The sequence below is a fragment of the Gymnoscopelus braueri genome (assembly GCF_963280865.1).
Source record: "Gymnoscopelus braueri genome assembly, contig: SCAFFOLD_256, whole genome shotgun sequence".
NCBI classification, from domain to species: domain Eukaryota; kingdom Metazoa; phylum Chordata; class Actinopteri; order Myctophiformes; family Myctophidae; genus Gymnoscopelus; species Gymnoscopelus braueri.
Window position 1 is genome coordinate 5,001 of NW_027660912.1, and position 26,787 is coordinate 31,787.

Below are 26,787 nucleotides of genomic sequence, written 5' to 3' on the forward strand. Positions count from 1 at the left end.
AGGTGATGTGACACGTTGTTGTGAGCTTGTACATCAGTTATTTTTGCTGCTTTTACATGACAGTCATAAAGTGAAGTATTATATTATGTCTCAAGTGGTTAAAAATTACCAATAGCATTAATTTATGATAGAAAACTGAACTGAATGAAATATGGAGATACAAGGGTTCTGCCCGACAGTAACACTATTCTATTACAGTTTACACATTCACATATAAGATGTAAAACTGTTGGGTCAATAATATGCAAATTATGTCTCATTTTTAGCTTTGAATCTCTCATTTAATTTGAAACAAAATAATAAACATCTAGTTGTATTTGAACTACACACACATAATTGGTTGATGTCAGTGGTGTAAAGTAACTAAGTACAATTTGGAGGTAATTTTTACTTTACTGGAGTATTTCCAATCTTCAGTACTTCACTACATATCGGAAGCAAATATTATACTTTTACTCCACTACACTTATTTGACAACTTTAGTTACTAGTTACTTTGCAGATATAAATGATTACATTATAAAACATACATTAACCACTTCAGCCCTATTCTTCAACCAATTCAAGGTTATACATAGGCTATTTGAAAATAGCAGAACTACAAGTTCACAACGCGTCACATTGCAACGTGTTGAGAGCTTGTAGATCTGCTATTTTCAAACATTTTAGTACTTTTATTTTGGTACTTTAAGTACATTTTGATACCAATACTTTTGTACTTTTACTCAAGTAAGATTTTGAATTCCGGACTTTTATATGTAACGGAGTATTTCTATATAGCAGTATTGATACTTTTACTTAAGTAAAACATCTGAGTACTTTTTCCACCACTGGTTGATGTCCAAAACGTTTGTTGCCAGTGTTGAATATAACCAGTGGTGTCCTGGAGGCCAAACGGGGTAGGACGGCGTTTAGCCAGTAATATCTTCACGTGCACAGCGCACGCACGACCACAGGATGGTGCACGCACGTCCACGCGTGCGCCCCCTAGACCAGACAAGTAGGCTAGACAAATGGCTACTATGCATAACAGGTTTGGCGGTGAGCGTCCTGCCGTCCTCATACAGTTGGTGCCTACTGAGTTTGTCGTTTTTCCTGGGGCATTTCACGCGTGTCACGCATGACTTGTGTGATTTCCACTCTGTGCCACTAGGGGCAGCAGCGGTCTACTGCCTTACTGCTCCTTGCATGCAGGGCCATGCAAGGCCCACATAGCCTGGTAAACCCTCCCTCCGGAAATCTCATTTTCATTTGATTCCAGGAGTGAGTCTGGCCTGATGGCTTGTATGGGCGTTTCTAGCGCATTACCAAAAAAACGAGCCTATCAGCGTCGTTGCTCATCGTTCTGTGATTTACAGTAAAAGTTGACCATTCAGGTGGCGAGTTCGAGTGAGCCCGAATGGACCCGAGTGCAGCCTGAGTGCAGCCGACCAAACACGAACGGCAGCCATTGTTTATGTGGGCAGTTTTCTCCGCTGTTTTAGAACTTCAAAAAGCTCTCAAACTTATTTTTTGAGGCACGGAATTTACTTATAAGATATCGTTTGGATAGAATTTAGTTGTTTAACTTCATATATGTGGTCAATTAATCATGACAGAGCCTATTTAAAAAAAAAAGATCAGAGAACCGGCCGGGGCGGGCAGTGACACGCATGTATCCGAATAAGGCAACCTATTTTGGGCATGGCCATCTCAAAAGTCCCGTTGCGTCACATTAGTCGCGGAGGTGGTAAAAATGCACTGCAATTGGCTGAAGGGGAATAACTTCCGGATTTCCGGAGGGAGGGTTTACCAGGCTAAGGCCCACACACAGACTGCAAGAATATTTTAGTTACTAGTTACAGTATTCTCTCCAAACTCTACATACTTTACTTTACACTTTAGTATTATGTTTTGACACTTGCTTTGGAAATGTAAACGTATGTTTTCTTATACCAATAGCTATAGCACAGCCACCAAGGAATGGAATAGTCTAACCCCATCCCTCAAAAAATGCAGTTCGCTGGGCTCATTCAAAACAGCCCTAAAAACCCATCTTTCTGGAGGCCGAAAGAGGAGCTAGTACCAGTTTCCCTGTAGACAGACGACCCCCCCCCCCCTCCTCTTTTTGTACATATTTTGTATTTCCTCATGCTTTTTTTGTATATAATTTTTATTTTTCCATGCTCCCCCACCCCCTTTTTTATAATTTTTTGTACATATATTTTTTAAATGCTTTTTTTGTACATAGTGGTATTTTTTTCTGTATTATCTGTATTTTCATGTTGATTTTTGAACTGTTTGGTTGCTACTATATATGTCTATTAAATTAACTCAAGGACCCCAACGGAAACAAGTCCGCAAGGACTTTTTTGGCCGGACCTTTTAGACTAAAGCATTATAAATGTAACTGTGTTGTTTTACATTATTTTGCCTAATAAAATTTTCAATCAATCAAAAAGCTCATTTGAATTGAAAATGTGTTTGTTTTGGGGTTTGTATGTTTTTCCTAGAAAGACAGAGAGATATCATGTCTGTTGCATACAGTACACGATGTGACATTTATTACCTCGCGCTCCTGCATAAATAAATAAATAAAATAAAGTAACAGTAAAATAAAGCAACGCTCCTAGTAGGCTGCCCCTATTAACCGTTTTCAAAATGATATTCGGTTATTCTATGAAATATATTTATTATATATTATATAAGATATTTTCGTTTTTTTCCATATTGCTGTAAAGTTTAATTTAGTTTAGTTTATAAGCACATTGTTATAACAAATATAAAAATAATACATGACGAGGCACAAAGCTGTGTGTGGCGTTCATCATAAAGTTTAAAAATAAAAACTTAAACATTAAACAAATTTAGCTCATCATCAGCTATATAGTCTCAGTTATCTTGGCATATGCTTACATTTTTTATAAGATGATCGGATCATCTGTGACAGCACGTTTAATAAACGTCGCATTTTCATATACGCTGCATATGTCTCGTTAAACCTAGCCCTGGTTCAGAGCGTTAGGCTCTGCGCTTGTACAAGGAATTCCACTGCCCTGCGAGGGCTCCAACAGTAGTGAAAATAAACAAAACCATTTCGCTACTCACCGAAACAAAGGCTGTTTTGTGTTGTTGAAAGTCTATTCTCGGAGGTGGGAAGCCTCTCAGCACCCCACCTACTCTGTAAAATACACTTTTTGGGCAGAAAATAAAATATGTCCCCGAGACGGAAATTATTTTTATTTACTCCACAGTGCCCTCTACAGATTTGTTTAATAGTAAGTTCAAATCCTCCAGATCTGTAGAGGGCGCAGTGGAGTAAATAAAAAATAATTTCCCTCTCGCGGACATATTTTATTTTCTGCCCTTTTCAGCTGCGGGTGAATATTATCCAACACTTCACCACGGTTAACGCTACGTTCATGTTTACTGCATTAAAGTAGGGGTTCTCAATCTTTTCAGGCCATGACGCCCCAAAATAACCATACTGGGGACCCCCATTTTGTTTGATTCGGTTCCACAGATAAATACTGTGAAAATAGCAGATCTACAAGCTTAGCAAGGTTAGTCCAGTCTCTTGCCAAACCGGTTATGTTAATGTTATACTGTAGCCTACACTACACTGTTCCCCTCCCCCCTACAGTTCCTCTATTCTATCAAAGCATTTGTTCAGATACAAATTCAGCGGGCCAATTTTGATATTTTTAATGCACCAATTGGCCCACATGAAGTTAGAGGGATGGGCAGAAATGGTGTATTTCCACATTTCAACTGTTAATGGGTTTTTCTTTCTTCACAAATGAAGTTGTACAACAGTGTCCCATAAAAGTAGTGAAAATAGCCGATCTACAAGCTCACAAAGTGTTGCATCATGATGCTTTGCGAGCTTGTAGATCTGCTATTATTTTTAAATAAAAGTAGGCTAAAAATGATTAACAAGAGCTTTTGACTAAATAATATAACTACACAACATACTGCATACCATTCGTTGGAATGGACCAGTAGCCTAGTCTACTGGAAGCGCGCGCTCTCTCTCTCTCTCTCTCTCTCTCTCTCTCTCTCTCTCTCTCTCTCTCTCTCTCTCTTCTCTCTCTCTCTCTCTCTCTCTTTCTCTCTCTCTCTCTCTCTCTAGTCTCTCTAGTCTATTCACACCTGGCTTAGACCCTGTGGAGATGTGTCATTGTTACAGTTTGGGGGTAGGGATGGGATCATTTGCGTCCTTTGTGCGTAGTAGTAGATGTGTGTGTAAAGTGGTATAGTGTTTCACTGTGTCAACTCGAATGCAACTTGAACGGGAATAAATAAATTAATTATTATGGATATAAAAATAATAAGTAAACAATCAACAATTCAATGGCATTGCCAAATGCACATTTTATTTGACCACTTATTTGTTTTAACTGCACCCTCAAAAACAATTTTTCATTGCACCTTCAAGCTAAGGTTCTGATTAAAGAAGTTAGGGACGTTTGGGGTTTCACCGTGTAAAGTAACTGAGCTTCTGAGCTGCGCTGCGCCTCGCAACACAAGCACACACGTGCACGCACGCACACACACACACACACACACACACACACACACACACACACACACACACACACACACACACACACACACACACACACACACACACACACACACACACACAGCGTCAGAGCAGATCTACAAGCTCACAACGGGTATCATATACTAAAGCATTAGATGGAGGGCTAGAACTAGCCTGGTAAACCCTCCCTCCGGAAATCTCATTTCCATTTGATTCCTGGAGTTAGTGATGTGTCGGTCATGATCGATTGGCTCATAAGAACTAGTTCTTTGCCATGAGCGTGAACGAATACGTTCATGACTCGAAACCGTTGCGTTCACGGGTTCGTTCATGCCCCGCCCCCCGATCCGCAGGGTCGCACACACACACACACACACACACACACACACACACAGGAGGACGGGAGCTTCAGCGTGCTTCCCGCGACAGACAGGCGGACATGCATTGCAAATTTTGTGGATTGAAATGAAGCACTGCTGTTGTGTTGTTAGTGTTGTATTCATTGTTCCTGTACAAAAGACCGGTGGTGACCAGATAGCACGACATTTAACTATGAAAGAAATACAGACAACTAATGATTGTCAGGTCACGGACAATTAACACGTTTCAGAATGAATGCAAGATGCAATCTGCACAGCCAACCACATAGTATAGCCAAAATAATAATAGTAACCAGAATGAATAAAATGTTTGAAAATAGCAGATCTACAAGCTCACAATGCGTTGTGAGCTTGTAGATATAAAATAGGGCTAAAGTGGTAAATGTATGTTTTATAATGTAATGTAACTAAAGTTTTCAAATAATTGTAGTGGAGTAAAAGTACAATATTTGCCTCTGAGATGTAGTTGAGTAGAAGTAAAAATACTGATAATTGAAAATACTCAAGTAAAGTAAAAACATTTACATATTTATTTATTATTTATTTATATTTATTATTAATTTAAATATATTACTTCTACACATTATATTACAAAGAAGATGGTGCAATTAGATCGTGAATGACAGTGCTGTGTTTCTGTACAGAGTAGACTGTGCAGTCATGTCAGTGTAGTCAGTGGGATCAGATGCACACAGTTTCATGCAGTTAGCGTAGCGCATCGCATACGCTCCGCCGGGACCTGAAGCGGAACTGAACAAGAACGTGAACGAATCATTTGAACGAGTCTTTGCCGTGAACTGAACGAGAATCATTCGTTCACCGAAATGAACTGTTTTTCCCATCACTACCTGGAGTGAGTCTGGCATGAAGGCTTGTATGGGCGTTTCTAGTGCATTACCAAATAACCGAGCAAATCAGCGTCCTCGCTCATTGTTTTGTGATTGACAGCGGGGGTAGGCCAATCAGGTGGAACCCGAGTGGTTCACACGTCATTAATCAATACACCTTTCATACAAGCTGCTCATTAACATCAAAGACAAACCAATTACTCCTGGTGATAATCACTGCAGCCTAAAGTGGCTTAATTGGACATCAAAGGGCCACTTGGACATCAAAGCTACATTACTCCCCGCCCAGCTCCAGCCCACAGCCAAATTGCCCATATAGGTCTGCAGGCCAGACTCACTCCTGAAATAAAATACAAATGAGATTTCTGGGGTTTACCAGGCTAGGCTAGAACATAATGAAAGGCTAATTTAAGAAATGGATAGTTAAAAAATTTACTGGAACTCCAAAGAGTCAAGACAGAACGCCTTATATTTGGCATACATTTGTGATACTCTCACAGTGAATGAATCAAAATGTAAGCTATTAGGTGGCATAATAAACCGTAAACGAGGGGTTTCCCCCCCTTCCAAGACTGACCATGTACAGTAGCAAAGCCTACCGTCCTCATTATAATTATAATCATTCAATAATTTGAATGATTTTACCTTTATTCTCGTTATACCCCTTCTGCCAGACGTAGGCTACAACGTCACATTATTAAGCATGATTCATCAGGATCGCTTTGCAGATCCACAAGCTCACACTGCAGGGCAGATTGAATATATTCGGGCCGCAACACCGTTGTCAGTGGTGTAAAGTAACTAAGTACCTGTACTCAAGTAAAATGTGTAGGTATTTTTAGTTTACTGGAGTATTGCCAATTTTCAGTACTGTCTGTCTGTCTGTCTGTCTGTCTGTCTGTCTGTCTGTCTGTCTGTCTGAAACAAAAAAAAAGGCATGGGTTTAGTGACTCCAAAGCGCCACCTCGTGGTAGTATTTGGAAATAAATGTACTGCGTTAGATGGGTTAGCTGTGTGGAGTAAATGAGAAACGTGAGAGTCACGTGAGAAACGACAAACTCAGTAGGCACCAACTGTACATGCACGGTATAAAAGCACACACACACACAGCACCATGGCTTCACACACGCACACTGTTGTAAAGTACATTTATTATTATTATTATTCTTCATCATACCTGCAGAGGGAGCTGTTAACCATGAATTCCAGTATCACAGGTTTGGGGGTTAAAAGGAATTACTTCCGGTGCTACCGGCAGATAGGAAATGTAGCCGCTAACATGTAGCTATGTTTGTTACCACCACAGTGTTCTGTACATGTATGTCACCTGCGAGTCTTAAGATAAAGAATCTCAAAGATATCAAAGCGTGAGTGTGTTCCTTCTTGGAGTGAAGTTACCACATATTTTTGGCGACGAGGTGAACTGGATTACTACGTGCTCAAGTTGGATTACTATGAGCAGCAGTAGCAGTGACGACGACGCGACACGGAACGGAGACGTGGAGAACGGTGACGAAAACGTGGAATTGCCGGTGAATGCGGCCGGTGGACAACGTGTTCAGATGACGACGTTTGGGACAATCAGTGAGTTTGTGGAGGGAAACGAGGACTGGACGGAGTACGAGGAAAGGTTGGGACACTTTTTCGCTGCAAATGACATTACTGAGGAGGCTAAAAAGCGCTCTATTCTCCTGAGTGTGTGTGGGGCAAAGACTTATAAGCTGATAAGGAACTTGGCCACTCCACGGAAACCAGGAGATATTCCATATGATGATCTTGTTCAGCTCGTGGGAAACCACCACAACCCAAAACCCTCTGTTATTGTCCAACGGTTTAAATTCCACAGTCATTTCAAAAGACAAGGTCAGTCTGTGTCTAACTTTGTAGCCGAGCTACGGCAGCTATCGGAACATTGTGATTTTGGGGCAGTGTTAGATGACATGCTCCGTGACCGATTAGTATGCGGCATTAGTGAAAACGCCATTCAGCGCCGCCTGCTGGGAGAAACACCACCATTGACTTTTCAGAAAGCCTTAGACATTTCCCTAGGCATGGAAATGGCAGCAAGTGATGCTAAGGATATCCAAAAAGGGAATGGATCGCAGTCAGTGGCAGTGTACCAAGTCAGGAAGGAGACTGGTAAGCAGGAAAGGCGGGTGGAGTGTTTTAGGTGTGGGGGGTCACACTATGCCAATGACTGCAAGTTTAAAGATGCTATCTGTCATGGATGTAACAAAAAGGGCCACTTATCTAAAAAGTGCAGGAGCTCTAAGGGGAGAGTTAAGCCTGGGGGGAGGAGACCTCAGCCGTTTCATGCAGCCACACACCATCTAGAAGAGGAGGATGGGGAGGCCACATGTGCATATAATATGTTTGGGGTGGAAACCGATGAGGAGCCATCTGAGCCTTATTATGCCACAGTTACTGTTAATGGGCAGGACATTAAGTTTGAGATTGATTCAGGGGCTACTGCCTCAGTCATAAGTGAGGAGACCTACAGGGGGTCATGGGGGCGTAGTCTGCCTCCTATCAGGCCCTCAAAACTCAAGCTCAGGACTTACACAGGACAGCCCATACCTCATTTAGGGGTGATATATGTGGACATTGCAGCTGAAGGTCAGAGAGACACAGCCAGGCTGGTGATAGCCACAGGGAGCGGGCCTAGTCTGTTGGGCCGCGATTGGCTTCGCAAACTCCGCCTAAATTGGCATGAAATTAAATATGCCCGTACACACACTATGGAGGACATTCTGCAGAACTACAGTGAGGTGTTCAAGGATGAGCTGGGCACACTGAAGGGCGTGTCGGTGAAGCTGCATATGGACTCGGATGCCAAGCCACGGTTCTTTAAGCCCAGGCCAGTGCCTTATGCGATGAAAAGTATTGTGGAGGAGGAGCTGAACCGTTTGCAGAAAATGGGTATCATAGAGCCCGTACAGTTCTCAAGGTGGGCGGCTCCTATTGTTCCAGTATTAAAGGAAGACAAAACGGCAAGGATATGTGGCGACTACAAGCTGACAGTGAACCAGTGCTCTACACTGGAGGAGTATCCGTTGCCACGGGTGGATGACCTGTTCGCGACCCTGTCAGGGGGGAAGCTCTTCACAAAACTGGACATGAGCCATGCCTATCAACAGCTGCTGCTTGACGAGGAGTCGAGAGAGTTTGTCACAATTAACACACACAAGGGGTTATTCAAGTACAACCGCCTAGTGTTTGGAGTGGCGTCCAGCCCCGCCATTTTCCAAAGAACAATGGACACCTTGCTGCAGGGAATTCCTCACGTGGCAGTGTATCTGGATGACATATTGATCACAGGGGCCACGGAGGAGGAGCATCTGGCTAACCTAGAGCAGGTGCTGAAGAAGATGTCGGACGCAGGGCTGCGTTTGAAACGGCGCAAGTGCGTGTTCATGGCGCCCAGTGTAACATACCTGGGTCACAAGATCACAGCAGAGGGGCTCTGGCCCTTGGAGGACAAAGTGCGAGCCATCAAAGAAGCACCAAGTCCCAAGAATGTACCTGAACTCAGATCTTTTCTAGGTCTGGTAAATTATTATGGCAAGTTCTTACATGACCTGTCACAGGTCCTGGCCCCACTGTACCAGTTGCTGCACAATGACACTAAGTGGCAGTGGGGTGAAGAGCAGGAGAGAGCATTCAAGGCAGTGAAAGGGCTCCTCCACTCAACAAAGTTGCTTGTTCATTATGACCCAGCTAGAGAGATCACGCTTGCCTGTGATGCCTCGCCCTACGGCGTGGGGGCAGTCCTTTCCCATATAATGGAGGATGGCTCTGAGAAGCCTATTGGTTTCTCGTCCCGCACCCTGAACGCCGCCGAGAGGGGCTACTCACAGTTGGACAAGGAGGGGCTGGCCATTGTGTTCGCTGTAAAACGGTTTCACCAGTACCTGTATGGCCGTCCATTTACCATTCATACGGACCATAAACCTCTGATGAGCCTGTTCAGCGAGACTAAATGCATCCCGCCGCTTGCCTCAGCCAGAATACAGCGTTGGGCCCTCACCTTGTCCGCATACCAGTATACTATTGTGTACAGAGCAGGTAAAGATAATTCAAATGCTGATGCACTGAGTCGACTGCCTTTACCTGATACACCTGCTACTACTTATGTGCCGCCCGAGACTGTGTTTTCATTGCAGAGAGTGGCAGAGACACCTGTGAAGGCAACACAGATCCGGCAGTGGACAGAGAGAGATCCAACCCTGTCCCAAGTTAAGACTTTCTTGTTGCAAGGGTGGCCCAGTGTGGTGGAAGGTGAGGACCTTAAACCCTATGCAAAACGCAAGACAGAACTGAGTTTGCAAGATGGATGCATTCTCTGGGGCACGAGAGTGGTCGCACCGCCCCCGGCTCGTCCACGGATTGTGGAGGAGATTCACGAGACTCATCCAGGTGTGTCTCGAATGAAAAGCTTTGCAAGATCCTATGTCTGGTGGCCGAAAATGGATCTGGAATTGGAGTACAGGGTAAAATCATGCACACAATGCCAGATCAACCAGAACATGTCGCCACCAGCACCACTTCACCCATGGGAGTGGCCAGACCGTCCATGGTCTAGGCTACATGTGGACTTTGCAGGCCCGTTTATGGGACATATGTTCTTTATAATGGTAGATGCTCATTCCAAGTGGATAGAGGCTCACATCATGAGCAACATTACAGCCCCCATGACCATAGACAAACTAAGACAAGTGTTTTCAGTTCATGGTTTGCCTGATTCTCTCGTGAGTGATAATGGCCCCACGTTCACCAGTGAGCTGTTCAGTGAGTTCATGCAGCAGAATGGCATCCATCACATCCGGACGGCTCCTTTCCATCCTGCTTCAAATGGCCTAGCCGAGCGGGCTGTTCAGACAGTGAAGGAAGGACTGAAGCGATTGACAGGAGGCTCTGTTAGCACACGACTATCACGTTTCTTGTTTAATTATCGCCTCACTCCACAGACAACAACTGGACGCACACCAGCCGAGCTGTTGATGGGGCGTCGGCCCAAGTCAAAATTGGACCTGCTACGTCCCGACCTGAAGGCAAAAGTGGAGAGAAAACAGGAGAAAATGAAGGAAGGACATGATCAACATGCACGAGAGAGACAGTTAAAAAAAGGTGACAATGTCTATGTGAAGGATTTCAGTCATAACAACAACCAGAAATGGCTGCCTGGGGTCATCCTTAGGCAGAGTGGTCCAGTCTCACATGTTGTCAAGCTGAGGGACGGACGGGAGTTCCGCAGACATCAGGACCATGTGCGCCTGCGTTATGACGCAGGTCCAGACACAGAGACAGTCACACAGTTACCGTTGGTGAGTTACCCAATTGAGGGAACAGGTGCCACTGTGCCTGTACCCGAGCGAGAGACACTGGCAGAGGTGTCTGTGCCCCCTGAACAGGATGAACATTCTCCCACACCCGCACAGATCCCTCTCATGTCCCCACCACCAGACCCTCTCAAATCACCATCGCCAGTGGTGACTGCGGAAACACCCGGGGTGGTGCGCAGGTCACAGCGTGCCCGTAAACCTCCCGACAGATTTGGGTTTTGATATATACATATAAAAAAAAAAAAAGACTCTAATGATGCACTGGTGTAATCTGTGAAGGTGTAAAAAGAAAAAAAAAAAGAGAAAAAAAAGATAAATGTTTTTGCTTTTTCAGATGTATTTAACATTTAAGGGGAAGTTGAAATCTAAGGGGAGAGAGGTGTTGTAAAGTACATTTATTATTATTATTATTCTTCATCATACCTGCAGAGGGAGCTGTTAACCATGAATTCCAGTATCACAGGTTTGGGGGTTAAAAGGAATTACTTCCGGTGCTACCGGCAGATAGGAAATGTAGCCGCTAACATGTAGCTATGTTTGTTACCACCACAGTGTTCTGTACATGTATGTCACCTGCGAGTCTTAAGATAAAGAATCTCAAAGATATCAAAGCGTGAGTGTGTTCCTTCTTGGAGTGAAGTTACCACATATTTTTGGCGACGAGGTGAACTGGATTACTACGTGCTCAAGTTGGATTACTATGAGCAGCAGTAGCAGTGACGACGACGCGACACGGAACGGAGACGTGGAGAACGGTGACGAAAACGTGGAATTGCCGGTGAATGCGGCCGGTGGACAACGTGTTCAGATGACGACGTTTGGGACAATCAGTGAGTTTGTGGAGGGAAACGAGGACTGGACGGAGTACGAGGAAAGGTTGGGACACTTTTTCGCTGCAAATGACATTACTGAGGAGGCTAAAAAGCGCTCTATTCTCCTGAGTGTGTGTGGGGCAAAGACTTATAAGCTGATAAGGAACTTGGCCACTCCACGGAAACCAGGAGATATTCCATATGATGATCTTGTTCAGCTCGTGGGAAACCACCACAACCCAAAACCCTCTGTTATTGTCCAACGGTTTAAATTCCACAGTCATTTCAAAAGACAAGGTCAGTCTGTGTCTAACTTTGTAGCCGAGCTACGGCAGCTATCGGAACATTGTGATTTTGGGGCAGTGTTAGATGACATGCTCCGTGACCGATTAGTATGCGGCATTAGTGAAAACGCCATTCAGCGCCGCCTGCTGGGAGAAACACCACCATTGACTTTTCAGAAAGCCTTAGACATTTCCCTAGGCATGGAAATGGCAGCAAGTGATGCTAAGGATATCCAAAAAGGGAATGGATCGCAGTCAGTGGCAGTGTACCAAGTCAGGAAGGAGACTGGTAAGCAGGAAAGGCGGGTGGAGTGTTTTAGGTGTGGGGGGTCACACTATGCCAATGACTGCAAGTTTAAAGATGCTATCTGTCATGGATGTAACAAAAAGGGCCACTTATCTAAAAAGTGCAGGAGCTCTAAGGGGAGAGTTAAGCCTGGGGGGAGGAGACCTCAGCCGTTTCATGCAGCCACACACCATCTAGAAGAGGAGGATGGGGAGGCCACATGTGCATATAATATGTTTGGGGTGGAAACCGATGAGGAGCCATCTGAGCCTTATTATGCCACAGTTACTGTTAATGGGCAGGACATTAAGTTTGAGATTGATTCAGGGGCTACTGCCTCAGTCATAAGTGAGGAGACCTACAGGGGGTCATGGGGGCGTAGTCTGCCTCCTATCAGGCCCTCAAAACTCAAGCTCAGGACTTACACAGGACAGCCCATACCTCATTTAGGGGTGATATATGTGGACATTGCAGCTGAAGGTCAGAGAGACACAGCCAGGCTGGTGATAGCCACAGGGAGCGGGCCTAGTCTGTTGGGCCGCGATTGGCTTCGCAAACTCCGCCTAAATTGGCATGAAATTAAATATGCCCGTACACACACTATGGAGGACATTCTGCAGAACTACAGTGAGGTGTTCAAGGATGAGCTGGGCACACTGAAGGGCGTGTCGGTGAAGCTGCATATGGACTCGGATGCCAAGCCACGGTTCTTTAAGCCCAGGCCAGTGCCTTATGCGATGAAAAGTATTGTGGAGGAGGAGCTGAACCGTTTGCAGAAAATGGGTATCATAGAGCCCGTACAGTTCTCAAGGTGGGCGGCTCCTATTGTTCCAGTATTAAAGGAAGACAAAACGGCAAGGATATGTGGCGACTACAAGCTGACAGTGAACCAGTGCTCTACACTGGAGGAGTATCCGTTGCCACGGGTGGATGACCTGTTCGCGACCCTGTCAGGGGGGAAGCTCTTCACAAAACTGGACATGAGCCATGCCTATCAACAGCTGCTGCTTGACGAGGAGTCGAGAGAGTTTGTCACAATTAACACACACAAGGGGTTATTCAAGTACAACCGCCTAGTGTTTGGAGTGGCGTCCAGCCCCGCCATTTTCCAAAGAACAATGGACACCTTGCTGCAGGGAATTCCTCACGTGGCAGTGTATCTGGATGACATATTGATCACAGGGGCCACGGAGGAGGAGCATCTGGCTAACCTAGAGCAGGTGCTGAAGAAGATGTCGGACGCAGGGCTGCGTTTGAAACGGCGCAAGTGCGTGTTCATGGCGCCCAGTGTAACATACCTGGGTCACAAGATCACAGCAGAGGGGCTCTGGCCCTTGGAGGACAAAGTGCGAGCCATCAAAGAAGCACCAAGTCCCAAGAATGTACCTGAACTCAGATCTTTTCTAGGTCTGGTAAATTATTATGGCAAGTTCTTACATGACCTGTCACAGGTCCTGGCCCCACTGTACCAGTTGCTGCACAATGACACTAAGTGGCAGTGGGGTGAAGAGCAGGAGAGAGCATTCAAGGCAGTGAAAGGGCTCCTCCACTCAACAAAGTTGCTTGTTCATTATGACCCAGCTAGAGAGATCACGCTTGCCTGTGATGCCTCGCCCTACGGCGTGGGGGCAGTCCTTTCCCATATAATGGAGGATGGCTCTGAGAAGCCTATTGGTTTCTCGTCCCGCACCCTGAACGCCGCCGAGAGGGGCTACTCACAGTTGGACAAGGAGGGGCTGGCCATTGTGTTCGCTGTAAAACGGTTTCACCAGTACCTGTATGGCCGTCCATTTACCATTCATACGGACCATAAACCTCTGATGAGCCTGTTCAGCGAGACTAAATGCATCCCGCCGCTTGCCTCAGCCAGAATACAGCGTTGGGCCCTCACCTTGTCCGCATACCAGTATACTATTGTGTACAGAGCAGGTAAAGATAATTCAAATGCTGATGCACTGAGTCGACTGCCTTTACCTGATACACCTGCTACTACTTATGTGCCGCCCGAGACTGTGTTTTCATTGCAGAGAGTGGCAGAGACACCTGTGAAGGCAACACAGATCCGGCAGTGGACAGAGAGAGATCCAACCCTGTCCCAAGTTAAGACTTTCTTGTTGCAAGGGTGGCCCAGTGTGGTGGAAGGTGAGGACCTTAAACCCTATGCAAAACGCAAGACAGAACTGAGTTTGCAAGATGGATGCATTCTCTGGGGCACGAGAGTGGTCGCACCGCCCCCGGCTCGTCCACGGATTGTGGAGGAGATTCACGAGACTCATCCAGGTGTGTCTCGAATGAAAAGCTTTGCAAGATCCTATGTCTGGTGGCCGAAAATGGATCTGGAATTGGAGTACAGGGTAAAATCATGCACACAATGCCAGATCAACCAGAACATGTCGCCACCAGCACCACTTCACCCATGGGAGTGGCCAGACCGTCCATGGTCTAGGCTACATGTGGACTTTGCAGGCCCGTTTATGGGACATATGTTCTTTATAATGGTAGATGCTCATTCCAAGTGGATAGAGGCTCACATCATGAGCAACATTACAGCCCCCATGACCATAGACAAACTAAGACAAGTGTTTTCAGTTCATGGTTTGCCTGATTCTCTCGTGAGTGATAATGGCCCCACGTTCACCAGTGAGCTGTTCAGTGAGTTCATGCAGCAGAATGGCATCCATCACATCCGGACGGCTCCTTTCCATCCTGCTTCAAATGGCCTAGCCGAGCGGGCTGTTCAGACAGTGAAGGAAGGACTGAAGCGATTGACAGGAGGCTCTGTTAGCACACGACTATCACGTTTCTTGTTTAATTATCGCCTCACTCCACAGACAACAACTGGACGCACACCAGCCGAGCTGTTGATGGGGCGTCGGCCCAAGTCAAAATTGGACCTGCTACGTCCCGACCTGAAGGCAAAAGTGGAGAGAAAACAGGAGAAAATGAAGGAAGGACATGATCAACATGCACGAGAGAGACAGTTAAAAAAAGGTGACAATGTCTATGTGAAGGATTTCAGTCATAACAACAACCAGAAATGGCTGCCTGGGGTCATCCTTAGGCAGAGTGGTCCAGTCTCACATGTTGTCAAGCTGAGGGACGGACGGGAGTTCCGCAGACATCAGGACCATGTGCGCCTGCGTTATGACGCAGGTCCAGACACAGAGACAGTCACACAGTTACCGTTGGTGAGTTACCCAATTGAGGGAACAGGTGCCACTGTGCCTGTACCCGAGCGAGAGACACTGGCAGAGGTGTCTGTGCCCCCTGAACAGGATGAACATTCTCCCACACCCGCACAGATCCCTCTCATGTCCCCACCACCAGACCCTCTCAAATCACCATCGCCAGTGGTGACTGCGGAAACACCCGGGGTGGTGCGCAGGTCACAGCGTGCCCGTAAACCTCCCGACAGATTTGGGTTTTGATATATACATATAAAAAAAAAAAAAGACTCTAATGATGCACTGGTGTAATCTGTGAAGGTGTAACAAGAAAAAAAAAAAGAGAAAAAAAAGATAAATGTTTTTGCTTTTTCAGATGTATTTAACATTTAAGGGGAAGTTGAAATCTAAGGGGAGAGAGGTGTTGTAAAGTACATTTATTATTATTATTATTCTTCATCATACCTGCAGAGGGAGCTGTTAACCATGAATTCCAGTATCACAGGTTTGGGGGTTAAAAGGAATTACTTCCGGTGCTACCGGCAGATAGGAAATGTAGCCGCTAACATGTAGCTATGTTTGTTACCACCACAGTGTTCTGTACATGTATGTCACCTGCGAGTCTTAAGATAAAGAATCTCAAAGATATCAAAGCGTGAGTGTGTTCCTTCTTGGAGTGAAGTTACCACACACACGGTTACTACTGGTTACGCGGGTAGTGTCCTTGATGTTCATTAAGTTAAATTCCTAACCCTCGAAGGGAATGGAATCGTGGGTTTTTGAATATATATATTTTTAGGGAATGGAATCCCACATCATATGTGAAAACGTGGATAATGCCCCATCGCTCAGCTGAGAACCAGTGCACCAGAGTTGCATCTGTAGTGTCAGAGAAGCCCCGTAAGAGTTGGTGGAAGCTCCCTGGAATGTTGTGAAACTAATTAATTACATTGAAAAAAAATGCTTGTTTTTTTCTTTTTCCAAAATAAAGTAGTTCAAGTAAACACAAGTTGTCTGATTATTTTAAGTCTACTTTTGTGTTTGTGTGTCTAAAACATATATAGTGTATAATTGAATTAACTGAAACTAGAAAATAAAATCTCAAAAACAATGCAAATGCAATTAAGACTAGAATTTAAAACATTGTTTCTAAACAGAAACGATTCTAGTCTTAATTGCATTTGCATTGTTTTTGAGATTTTATTTTCTAGTTTCAGTTTTATTAACCTAAATATTAAAACCTAACATAAACCTAATATTAATCACATACATTAAGGTCATTAGAAGATATTTTATAATGCTGGTCTACTCTCCTCGCTGTTCTGTGCGCATGTGCACATGTAGGCACACGCACGTGTGTGTGTGTGACGTCATTAAGATACCGTCCTGCCAGTTAAAAAAATCTCCACGACACCCCTGAATATAACTCATATGATGTGTCTCTCTGTCATTGAAATGTCTGTCTGCTTCCATCATTATTGACAGGAGGTGAGAGTTCTGTGACTTTAGTGTCATCCACTATCTGACTTATTACTTACTTCATTCATACAATTTAAATCTATCTATAAACCAGAGGAATCTGTGTGTGTGTGTGTGTGTGTGTGTGTGTGTGTGTGTGTGTGTGTGTGTGTGTGTGTGTGTGTGTGTGTGTGTGTGTGTGTGTGTGTGTGTGTGTGTGTGTGTGTGTGTGTGTCGCATAACTCAACAACTGTCTGACCGGTCGGTTTAAGGGAGTAATGTGGAGAGTGGGAAGTCGGTCAGAATGGTTCTTAAACAATACAGATAAATACACAAATCCCCATATATGGAGTGTCATAATTATGATGAAACTCCACATTCTGCTCTATGAGGTCAATAGACTAGCCTGGACTGCATATTTGGGCATGCCTCACACATAACTCCATATATGGGCATAAAAAGGACACACACAGGGACACACACAGGGACACACACAGGGACAGACAGACAGACAGACAGACAGACAGACAGACAGACAGACAGACAGACAGACAGACAGACAGACAGACAGACAGACAGACTTGAACAATGGATGTTATGGATTCAGAATGCCCCCCCCCCCCTGCTGGCCTACCAGTCACAGGAATATGAAACAAGGGAATCGCTGCACTAACCAACATGAACACAGTCCAAGTCTACTCACTTGAGAGTTTCCAATCCAGAGAAGTTCTTCAAAACAGATTCCGGCAGGACGTTGAAGGTCAAGTCTAATTCTCTCAAATGAGAAGGATTAGAGCGGATAGCTGTGGCCAGAACTTCACAGCTTCTCTCTGACAACCAGCAGTTCACCAGTCTAAATGAAAAATAAAACACCAGAAGTTTTATCGTCTGCAATAAAATACATTATTCTAGATAGAGAACCTGCTTACAACCACCTATTAAAGGACCTGGTCTGGATGGACTGTCAGGATTTTAGAGTAGAAAGACAAGAGCTGGAAAGAGCAGGCAGACAGGAGTAACAACCTAAATAATCTTTACTTAATCTTCCAACATGCAGGAGTAACAACCTAAATAATCTTTACTTAATCTTCCAACACGCAGGAGTAACAACCTAAATAATCTTTACTTAATCTTCCAACATGCAGGTAACAGACAGCAACAGGTTGACAACAGATGATCAAGCAAACAGAGAGGACAGAGTTTATATACAGTATTGTATACATGAGACCTAACAGGACAAAGGACAATTGATGGACAATTTAAGACAAGTGAAACTAGTGATGTCACAGACACAGGAAGGACATCTGCTGGAGCAAAATACATTACAGACCAGTGGTGTAAAGTAACTACATTTAAGTTCTGTAATTTAGTACAAGTTTAGGTAATTTTAATTTACTTGAGTAAATAAATATTTTTTACTTCATACCTCTACTCCACTACATCTCAGAGGCAAATATTGTACTTTTTACTCAACTACAATTATTTGAAAACATTAGTTATTTTTATTTTGTTAAATGGGCCTCATTCACCAACCATTCTTAAGACCTTCTAAGACCCACTAATGCAGTTTTCACCAAGATTGTGACATTCACCAATGTTTGAACATTCGAGTGCTGATATGTTTGCATAAAAGCGCAAGATAATTCTTTCTAAAATTGTATAATATAGGATTTAAATTACAATCATATTTTTTGCATAATAGCAGCGGTTATCAAAGTACGGTCGAAGGACCTCTAGGGTCCTTGAGGGAGTTCCACGGGGCCCACAGCAAAACGAGGAACAATTTAAACACTTAACCCATTAAGACCGGGAAATAATCTGTGTCATTTTAAGATTTCTTTGTACTATTCAAAAATAGCAGATCTACAAGCTCATAGTGCGGCACGAGTGAGGCGATATGAGCTTGTAGATCTGGAATTTTGGGGGAAAATTGTGGGTCTTTGCTTCTGGGTGGGATTCTACAAATGTGTTCTAAATCCTAACTAATGTTGCTATAATATCATAAATATATTATATAATAATTTTAAATATATTATATATATGTATTTTTTTATAAATAAAAAAATATATTATTTGGCCATGGACCCCCATCTGAAAAAAAAATTGTTCCAGGGACCCCCCTAAAGTTGTAACAGAGTAAAATAAAATTCACTTAAAATATATATATTCAAAGATTTGCACATATTTTCACGATTTTTCAAAAATAGCAGATCTACAAGCTTATAGCGCGGCATAGCGCGGCGCTATGAGCTTGTATATCTTTTGAATAGCCAATGAAATCTTAAAATAACACACAGATGCGTTCCCGGTCCCAAAGGGGAGAATTCTCCCCTTTTCAGTCAATGGAGTTTACCGCCAAAGGGGAGAATTCTCCCCTTTTAATTATTTTGTTTTATTTTGTTTTTGAATTCCTAAAATGTTTCTCTAATTTTTGAGTATAAATTTATAACCCTAACGAATTAGGAGATATACAAAAAAATATTTAAAAAAATCCATTCACTTCAATGTTAAAAAATAAACCGACAAATAATTCACAATTTTTCTATAAAAAAATGATTAAAAACCCTGGCAGTGGGTGATTTTATTATGAATAAACTTTGGCGGTGAATGTGTTAAAGGGTTAAAGAGGTGGTGCCATGGTTTTGCACTTTTTCTGTTTTTCATGTGTCTATGAGGTTGATAGAACTTCATTAAGCCATTAAGAAGTGTTTTTATGGTGTTTTATGTCTTCTCTGACTATTTTGAGTTTCTACCTGGAGGCTGAAACATTGAGGGTCAAACGTGCCAATAGAAAAACAGCCCTTTAGTGTAAAAACATACCCCTCATTATCATAACACAACAGGTGTGGGCATGAGGAGGAGGAGGGACTAGGACAGGTGGGCGGTGCTAAGGTGGTGGAGGAGGTACTAAGGTGAGAACCAGGTATACTTAATGAACTGGAGGCGTGTCCACATAAAAACATATTTTTTACAATTTCTGTACACTTTTTTGAAATAAATCTTCCTCCTAGTATAACCATAATACCTGATGATTATGTTTTAGGGGGGAAAAAAATCACGGCACCCCGTCTTTAAACTATATGTTATACTATATCCGATCTACAAGCTCACAACACATCCCATTACTGCCCGTTTTGAGCTTTTAGATATTTTTTTATTATCATGTATTTTCGAAACATTTGGATACATCTTGAAAAATGCAAACATGTTCTCTTATGAGGGTCCCTAGCAGAACATATTTTCAGATGCAGCAAAATACATGTCAATTTGGGGGTCCTTGACATGAAAATGTTTGAGAACCAATGCTTTAGAGGTCTTCAACAGGGGGTCCTGGACCCCTAGGGGGCTCTCCGAGTTACTACAGGGGGGCCGCCAAATCTTTTTGTGTTAAAAACCTTTTCTTTGTTTTTTTTACATTAACTCTCTCAGTGCCAGACCCCGAGTTATCCCGAGTTTTCGGGTTATACCCTCAGTGCCAGAACGAGAAATCCCGAGTTTTTTTTATTTATTTATTTTATTGGCACTGAGAGAGTTAACCACTTGAACTCTAGGATCCCTATTCTAGTTGAAGCCAAGCCTCAACGCTTGTATGTGACTAGTTTGCCAGCTCTGTTGTTGCTGGATCCCTAGACCTCGCCTTGCCTGCCCAACCAGCTAAACTTCAGCTTTAGTTCTGTTTCTTTGTTTGATTTTTACCATTTCACCTTTTACCATGTTTGTGTTGCTCTGCTTGGCTGGCATTAAAGACTTAGATTTATTATATATTGTCTGCCTCTCTGTTTGAGTCTGCACTTGGTTCAACTTGACTATTCAGCATAACAGGAAAGGTAGAAAGAAAGAAAGAAAGAAAGAAAGAAAGAAAGAAAGAAAGAAAGAAAGAAAGAAAGGGGGTTTGGGTTATTTTTTGTAAATTGTTAATTGGTTATTTTGGTTAATTGTAATTATAACAAGTACTGTAGTCACTGTACCTTATCATTATTCTAGTCAAAGTGTCACTATGATATCAACCTTATTCACACTCTACAAATAAAGCATCACCACAATATTAATAGTATAATCACTTGATAAATAAATGATGAAAATAATGATTGTAAATTAATCTGACCGTAAAGTCTCCAGTCTACAATGAGGATTCTTCAGTGCATCACACAGCAGATCCAGGGTCTTCGGGTCCTCCAGGTCCAGTGGGTTGTAACTTAAGTCCAGGTGTCTTAGATGGGATGGATCAGAACTGAGAGCTGAAGCCACAACTTCAACGTGTTCCTTCTGGAGGAGACGGCCAAAGCCAACAAGTCTGTAATGACAGATTAAATGTAAAATCAGAGATGATCAAAACAGATCAGTCAAGTTCACTGTCAAGTTCAGTTAACCCTTTAAGACCGGGAAAGAATCTGTGTCATTTTATGATTTCTTTGGTTATTCAAAAATAGCAGATCTACAAGCTCATAGCGCGGCACCGAGTGCCTCTGGGGGTCCCTGGAACAAAACATTTTGAGATGGGGGTCCGCAACCAAATACATATCTAAAAATGTTTTCTAAATCCTAACAGTATGTTGCTATATCAGTGGTGCTCCAACTTTTCCATGTCAAGGACCACCCAAAACTATATGTATTTGTCCGTGGACCCCCATCTCAAAATATGTTGTTCCAGGGACCCCCCCAGAAGCACAGATCGGAAAAGATTTGCACAAATCTTCCTCGATTTAAAAACAAAAACAAATCCAAAATAGCAGATCTACAAGCTCGTGCCGCGCTACGAGCTTGTAGATCTGCTATTTTTAAATAGCCAAATAAATCTTAAAATGACACACAGATGCGTTCCCGGTCTTAATGGGTTAACTCAGAGATCTTCTATGTAGTTTTCCAGACATTAACAGGATGTCAGTAAGAACAGGGAACCAGAGAACAGAGAAGTGGAAGACAGATGGAAAGTTGTCTCTGTAAGGGTTCACAAACTTTTCAGGCCACGACCCGCAAAATAATCATATTTGAACTGAGGACCCCCAAAATAATCATATTTGAACTGAGGACCCCCAAAATAATCATATTTGAACTGAGGACCCCCAAAATAATCATATTTGGACTGGGTGGGGACCGCCCAAAATAATCATATTTGGACTGGGGACCCCCAAACATATTCATATTTGGACTGGGTGGGGACCCCCCAATTAATCATTTTTGAACTGGGGAACCCCCCAAAAAAAATCATATTTGGACTGGGTGGGGACCCTCCAAATAATCATATTTGAACTGGGGACCCCCCACCCTGACAAGCACTTGGTAATTGTAGGCATTACATTTAGTTTCTCGGTTCCACAGATCAATATTGTGAAAATAGACGATCTACAAGCTCACAACGAGGCGTAGAGAGCTTGTAGATCGGCTATTTTCACAATGTTTGCCTCTTTCTTACGTAATATTTGAAGTAATGACCATAAGCTCATTGTTTCAAAGAGCATCCTCTGTACACCTTCACTAATGCTCTCCTTGGTTTGACTGTTGCTACACCTGTCAATCTTTCACTGCCACCATGACACACACTGGCATGTCAATCACTGTCAACTGTTTCAATGAGAGAATCTAAAATAATTCTGTAAGTCAATGACCTCCCTGAGTGTCTGTGAGAGAAAGAGTGTGTGAAGCGCACGCACGCACGCGCACACACACGCACGCGCACACACACGCACACACACATTGTTTCAATGAAAGAATCTAAAGGAATTTAGACCACACTGACCACACTGAGTGTCTGTGTGTGAGAGAAAGAGTGTGCGTGGCGCGCGTGCACACACACACACACACACACACACACACACACACACACACACACACACACACACACACACACACACACACACACACACACACACACGCTTGCAGGAACAGAGTGAGGTAAACGGAAGGCATGTGTACTGTGTGTGCATATTGTCTTGTGACGCGTTGTGTCTGTTTAATACATTATTAAGTCTGCTGTTAGACTTGGACGTTCCACATTCACATCACTTCATCATTTTCTTCTTCTGCACCTACAGTAGTTACAGTTGGTGATGTAGGATTGGACTGTAGTTCTATGTAGAGACTTAGTAAAGGATGAATTCACTCTGATTCTAACCTCATTTATGGTACAATTATTGTCTCACAAACAGAACACAGCTAGTAAAGATAAATGAATCACTTTCCTCTCTGATCAGGACTAATGTTGGAGCACCTCAAGGCTGCATTACATCACCTGTGTTGTTTACATCACTGCTTCTCAAAGTGGGGTCTGAGGTCCTTGAGGGGGTTCTAGGGGGTCCCCGGCATTTTGTTTTTATATATCATCAAAATCTGTCCAAACACTTTAACCCTAATCAGCTATTTGAAAATAGCAGATATACAAGCTCACAAAGTGTATGATGTGACGCGTTGCGAGCTTGTAGATCGTCTTTTTCCAAAACAATCTTTAACACTTTTGAAAACATTTCAACACACATCTTGTTTTGGGGTCCCAGGCACAAACTTATTCAGGTAGGGGTCCTCAGCAAAATATGAATTCATATATTACATAATAATTAATACAATACATATTAATTTATATAATACATATTGAATAATAAAATACATATTAATTTATATAATTTTTGAGAACCGTTTGAGAACCACTGATTTATATTAAACAGTGCAGAATGCACCACTGTGATCAGTGTCTTTTATAATGTGATGATGAGAGGTGGTCTCTCTCTCTTGATCTCTAACCTGGCTGTTGTGCAGTTCCTCACAGCTGGGATCAGTCTCTGTCGCCCCTCCTCTGATGTGTTGTATTTGTCCAGGTCCAACACCTCCAGAACCTTCTCTGACATCTGCAGCATGGTGGCCAGAGCTGAACACTGGGTCTCAGAGAGTTCCTTCCCTGATCTGCTCTCTGACTCCAGGTACTGTTGGATCCCCTGACTTACCGAGGGGTCGTTCATCTCCATCAGACAGTGGAAGATGTTAATACATCTGTCTGGAGAGAAATTGCCATCATTCATATCCTTCAAGTTGTTGATGGCTCTCTGGATCTCCTCTGGACTGTTCTCTGTCTGACCCAGCAGGCCTCCTAACAGACTCTGGTTGGACTCCAGAGAGAGACCATGAAGGAAGCGAACAAACAGGTCCAGATGTCCACTTTTACTCTGCAGGGTTTTTTTCATAGCAGCCTTCAGGAAGTCAGACATGGAACTGTCACTGTTGAAATCATCGTCTTCCAGGAATGTCTTCAGGACCTCCATGTTCCTCTGAGTGAAACAGTGGAACAGGTAGACTGCAGCCAGAAACTCCTGGATGCTCAGATGAACAAAGCAGTAGACCTTTTCAAGGAAGAAAACATCGTCTTCTTTGAAGAACGTTGTGCACACGCCTGAACACTGCAAGTCCTTGTTCACATCAAGACCAATGTCTTCTAGGTCTTCCTGGTAAAAAATGATGTTGCCTTTGTCCAGTTGGTCAAACGCCAGCCTGCCCAGATTCCGAAGAACTTTTCCTTCATCCTGTATGAGCTTCTTTTTGTCTGCCTTATCTACTGCAGGATTCTTCATCTTCTCCCGCTGGGTCTCACCCATCAAAAAGTAGCAGTAGATCTCAACCAGGGTTTTGGGTAGCTTGACTCTCATCCCCAGTTTCTGGAGAACGGGAGCAAGGATCCAACAGAAAACAGGGATTTCACACATGATGTGGAGGATCTTTGTTTCCTTGATGTGTGAGTAGATTGAACTGGCCTGGTTTTCATCACTGATGTTCTTCATGAAGAACTCCTTCTTCTGGTCATCTCTGATGAACCCTCGCACTTCTGTCATCCTGTTAACAAAGTTCTCAGGGATCTGATCAGCTGCTGCAGGTCGTGAGGTTATCCAGATGTGAGCAGAGGGGAGCAGCTCTCCCTTGATGAGGTTTAATAGCAGAAGTTCCATCGGGTAGGAATTGGAAACGTTCATGGAGCTAAAATTTGTATTGAAATCGAGCTGGAATTTTTTCTCATCATAACCATCCATAACAAACATGACTTTGAAGGGGCTGTTGTTGTAGTCTACTGACTTCTGCAATGTGTTGAAGATGTCATTAAGAACGTCTTCCTCAATAAATCTGGTTTCCTTGATGCATGTGTGAATTAGCTTTGCCAAACTAAAGTTTTGTCCTTTGAGCAGATTTAACTGGCGGAACTTGAGCGGAAACACAAGGTGTGGATCTTGGGGAAAACATTTCTTGGCCCAGTCAAAGATACATTTGTGTACAAGGAAAGTTTTGCCAATTCCTGCACAGCCAACGGTCAGCACTGTTCTTTTGTTTCTTCCAGAAGGGTCTTTGAAGATTTCACTGAGTTGGATTTCTTTTTCCTCTCCTGCCTTCTTCATCTCCATCTGTCTGACCTCATGATGACTGTGGATATCTGTGACATTGATGTCTACATTGTAGAGCGGGATGAAGATGTTTTCAAACATGATCTCAGGCTTTGTGCCCAATTTCACACTCAGATAAGTATTGTTCATGTTGTGTTGAAGCTTTTCTTCAAGGTCAGTAATATGAAGATACCCTGATGTTTTCTCCAACAGACCTGTAGTGAACAAAGCAATTCTATGTTTAACAGCAGAACCCTCCCACAAGAGTTTACCAACAGTGGTGGAAAGTAACAAAGTACATTTACTCACTGTACTTAACACATTGAGTGCCAAAACCGTAATATTACGGTTTTGCAAATACACCCGCGGAGTGCCAACAATCCTAAAAAAAACGTATATATACGGTTTTCTTGCCTTTTAGTTTTTTGTCTTTTTTTCCATAAGGGGGAGGGGGCTAGCGCAGCCCTGGAATCACCCATGAACACTCGAAGAAGTAAGGGACAGATGGATCACCGTGCCAAAAAATATCGCTCCCATCCACTTCCATTCTATCTCCTTGCTAAAAACCTCTGTATCTCCTTAACTTTTTACACTGGGCAAAACGAGTCATTCTCGATGCGCGATCGCTCGGGAATGGTGACTCGCGTGAGACATGTTGTTGTTTCAGGCTTTAGCCAGGAGTATCGCGCAACCTACACGCATGCATTTATTTTCATGGATCGCTCGTCGTGGAGTCTACAGATTTAAACAGCACAACTCAGCGCAACGGTGAGATTTCTGGCACCGAACCTAATCTGTTATTATAAAATTCTGGCACCCAATGTGCCAGAATTTTATACAATTTTGATGTACCTTTACTTTACTATATTTTTCAATACTTTATACTTCTACTCGACTACATCTTAGAGGCAAAACTGTAGATTTAGATAATTAATACAAAACATAAATTAACCACTTAAGCTCTTTTTTATACTTATACTTAAAGGTAGGGTAAGTGATATTTTTGGTATTTATTTGTTTTTGTTAAAAGGTTAAAGTAATATATTCTGATAGTAATCATTGCTACAGAGCGTTTGTTCGGTCACAGGGGTCTCTCCCGCTCTTAAACAGAATATAAGTACATTTTTAGGCAGGCGACAACATTTAAGCCAATCAGGAGAGAGCACTGAAAATGCATTTTCTGTTTACTAAAGAGCTGGAGAGACATGGGAGACTCCTTTAACTGAACAAACACTCTATAGCAATGAGTACTATGACCTGGCAACCCTGACGCAGCCCCGACAGTAAGCGTGTTACGTCACTTTCTGTACTGTCTGAGCTAGCGAGACGTATATC

The 26,787-nt window shown here is 43.2% G+C and overlaps 1 protein-coding gene across 1 annotated transcript in view; it reads right to left on the bottom strand.

The window, feature by feature from the left end:
- The window catches only part of LOC308081064 (NLR family CARD domain-containing protein 3-like), a gene marked incomplete at its 3' end in the record, with an annotated part of 53,021 nt that overhangs the window by 2,187 nt on the left and 24,047 nt on the right, over window positions 1–26,787 (bottom strand). Inside the window, exons 7-9 of the mRNA XM_080457466.1 lie at window positions 23,834–25,667; window positions 21,204–21,392; window positions 17,802–17,951 (exon numbers count right to left, since the gene is read on the bottom strand). Coding sequence (XP_080313592.1) covers window positions 17,802–17,951; window positions 21,204–21,392; window positions 23,834–25,667 — 2,173 coding nt within the window. The remainder of the gene's footprint in view (window positions 1–17,801; window positions 17,952–21,203; window positions 21,393–23,833; window positions 25,668–26,787) is intronic.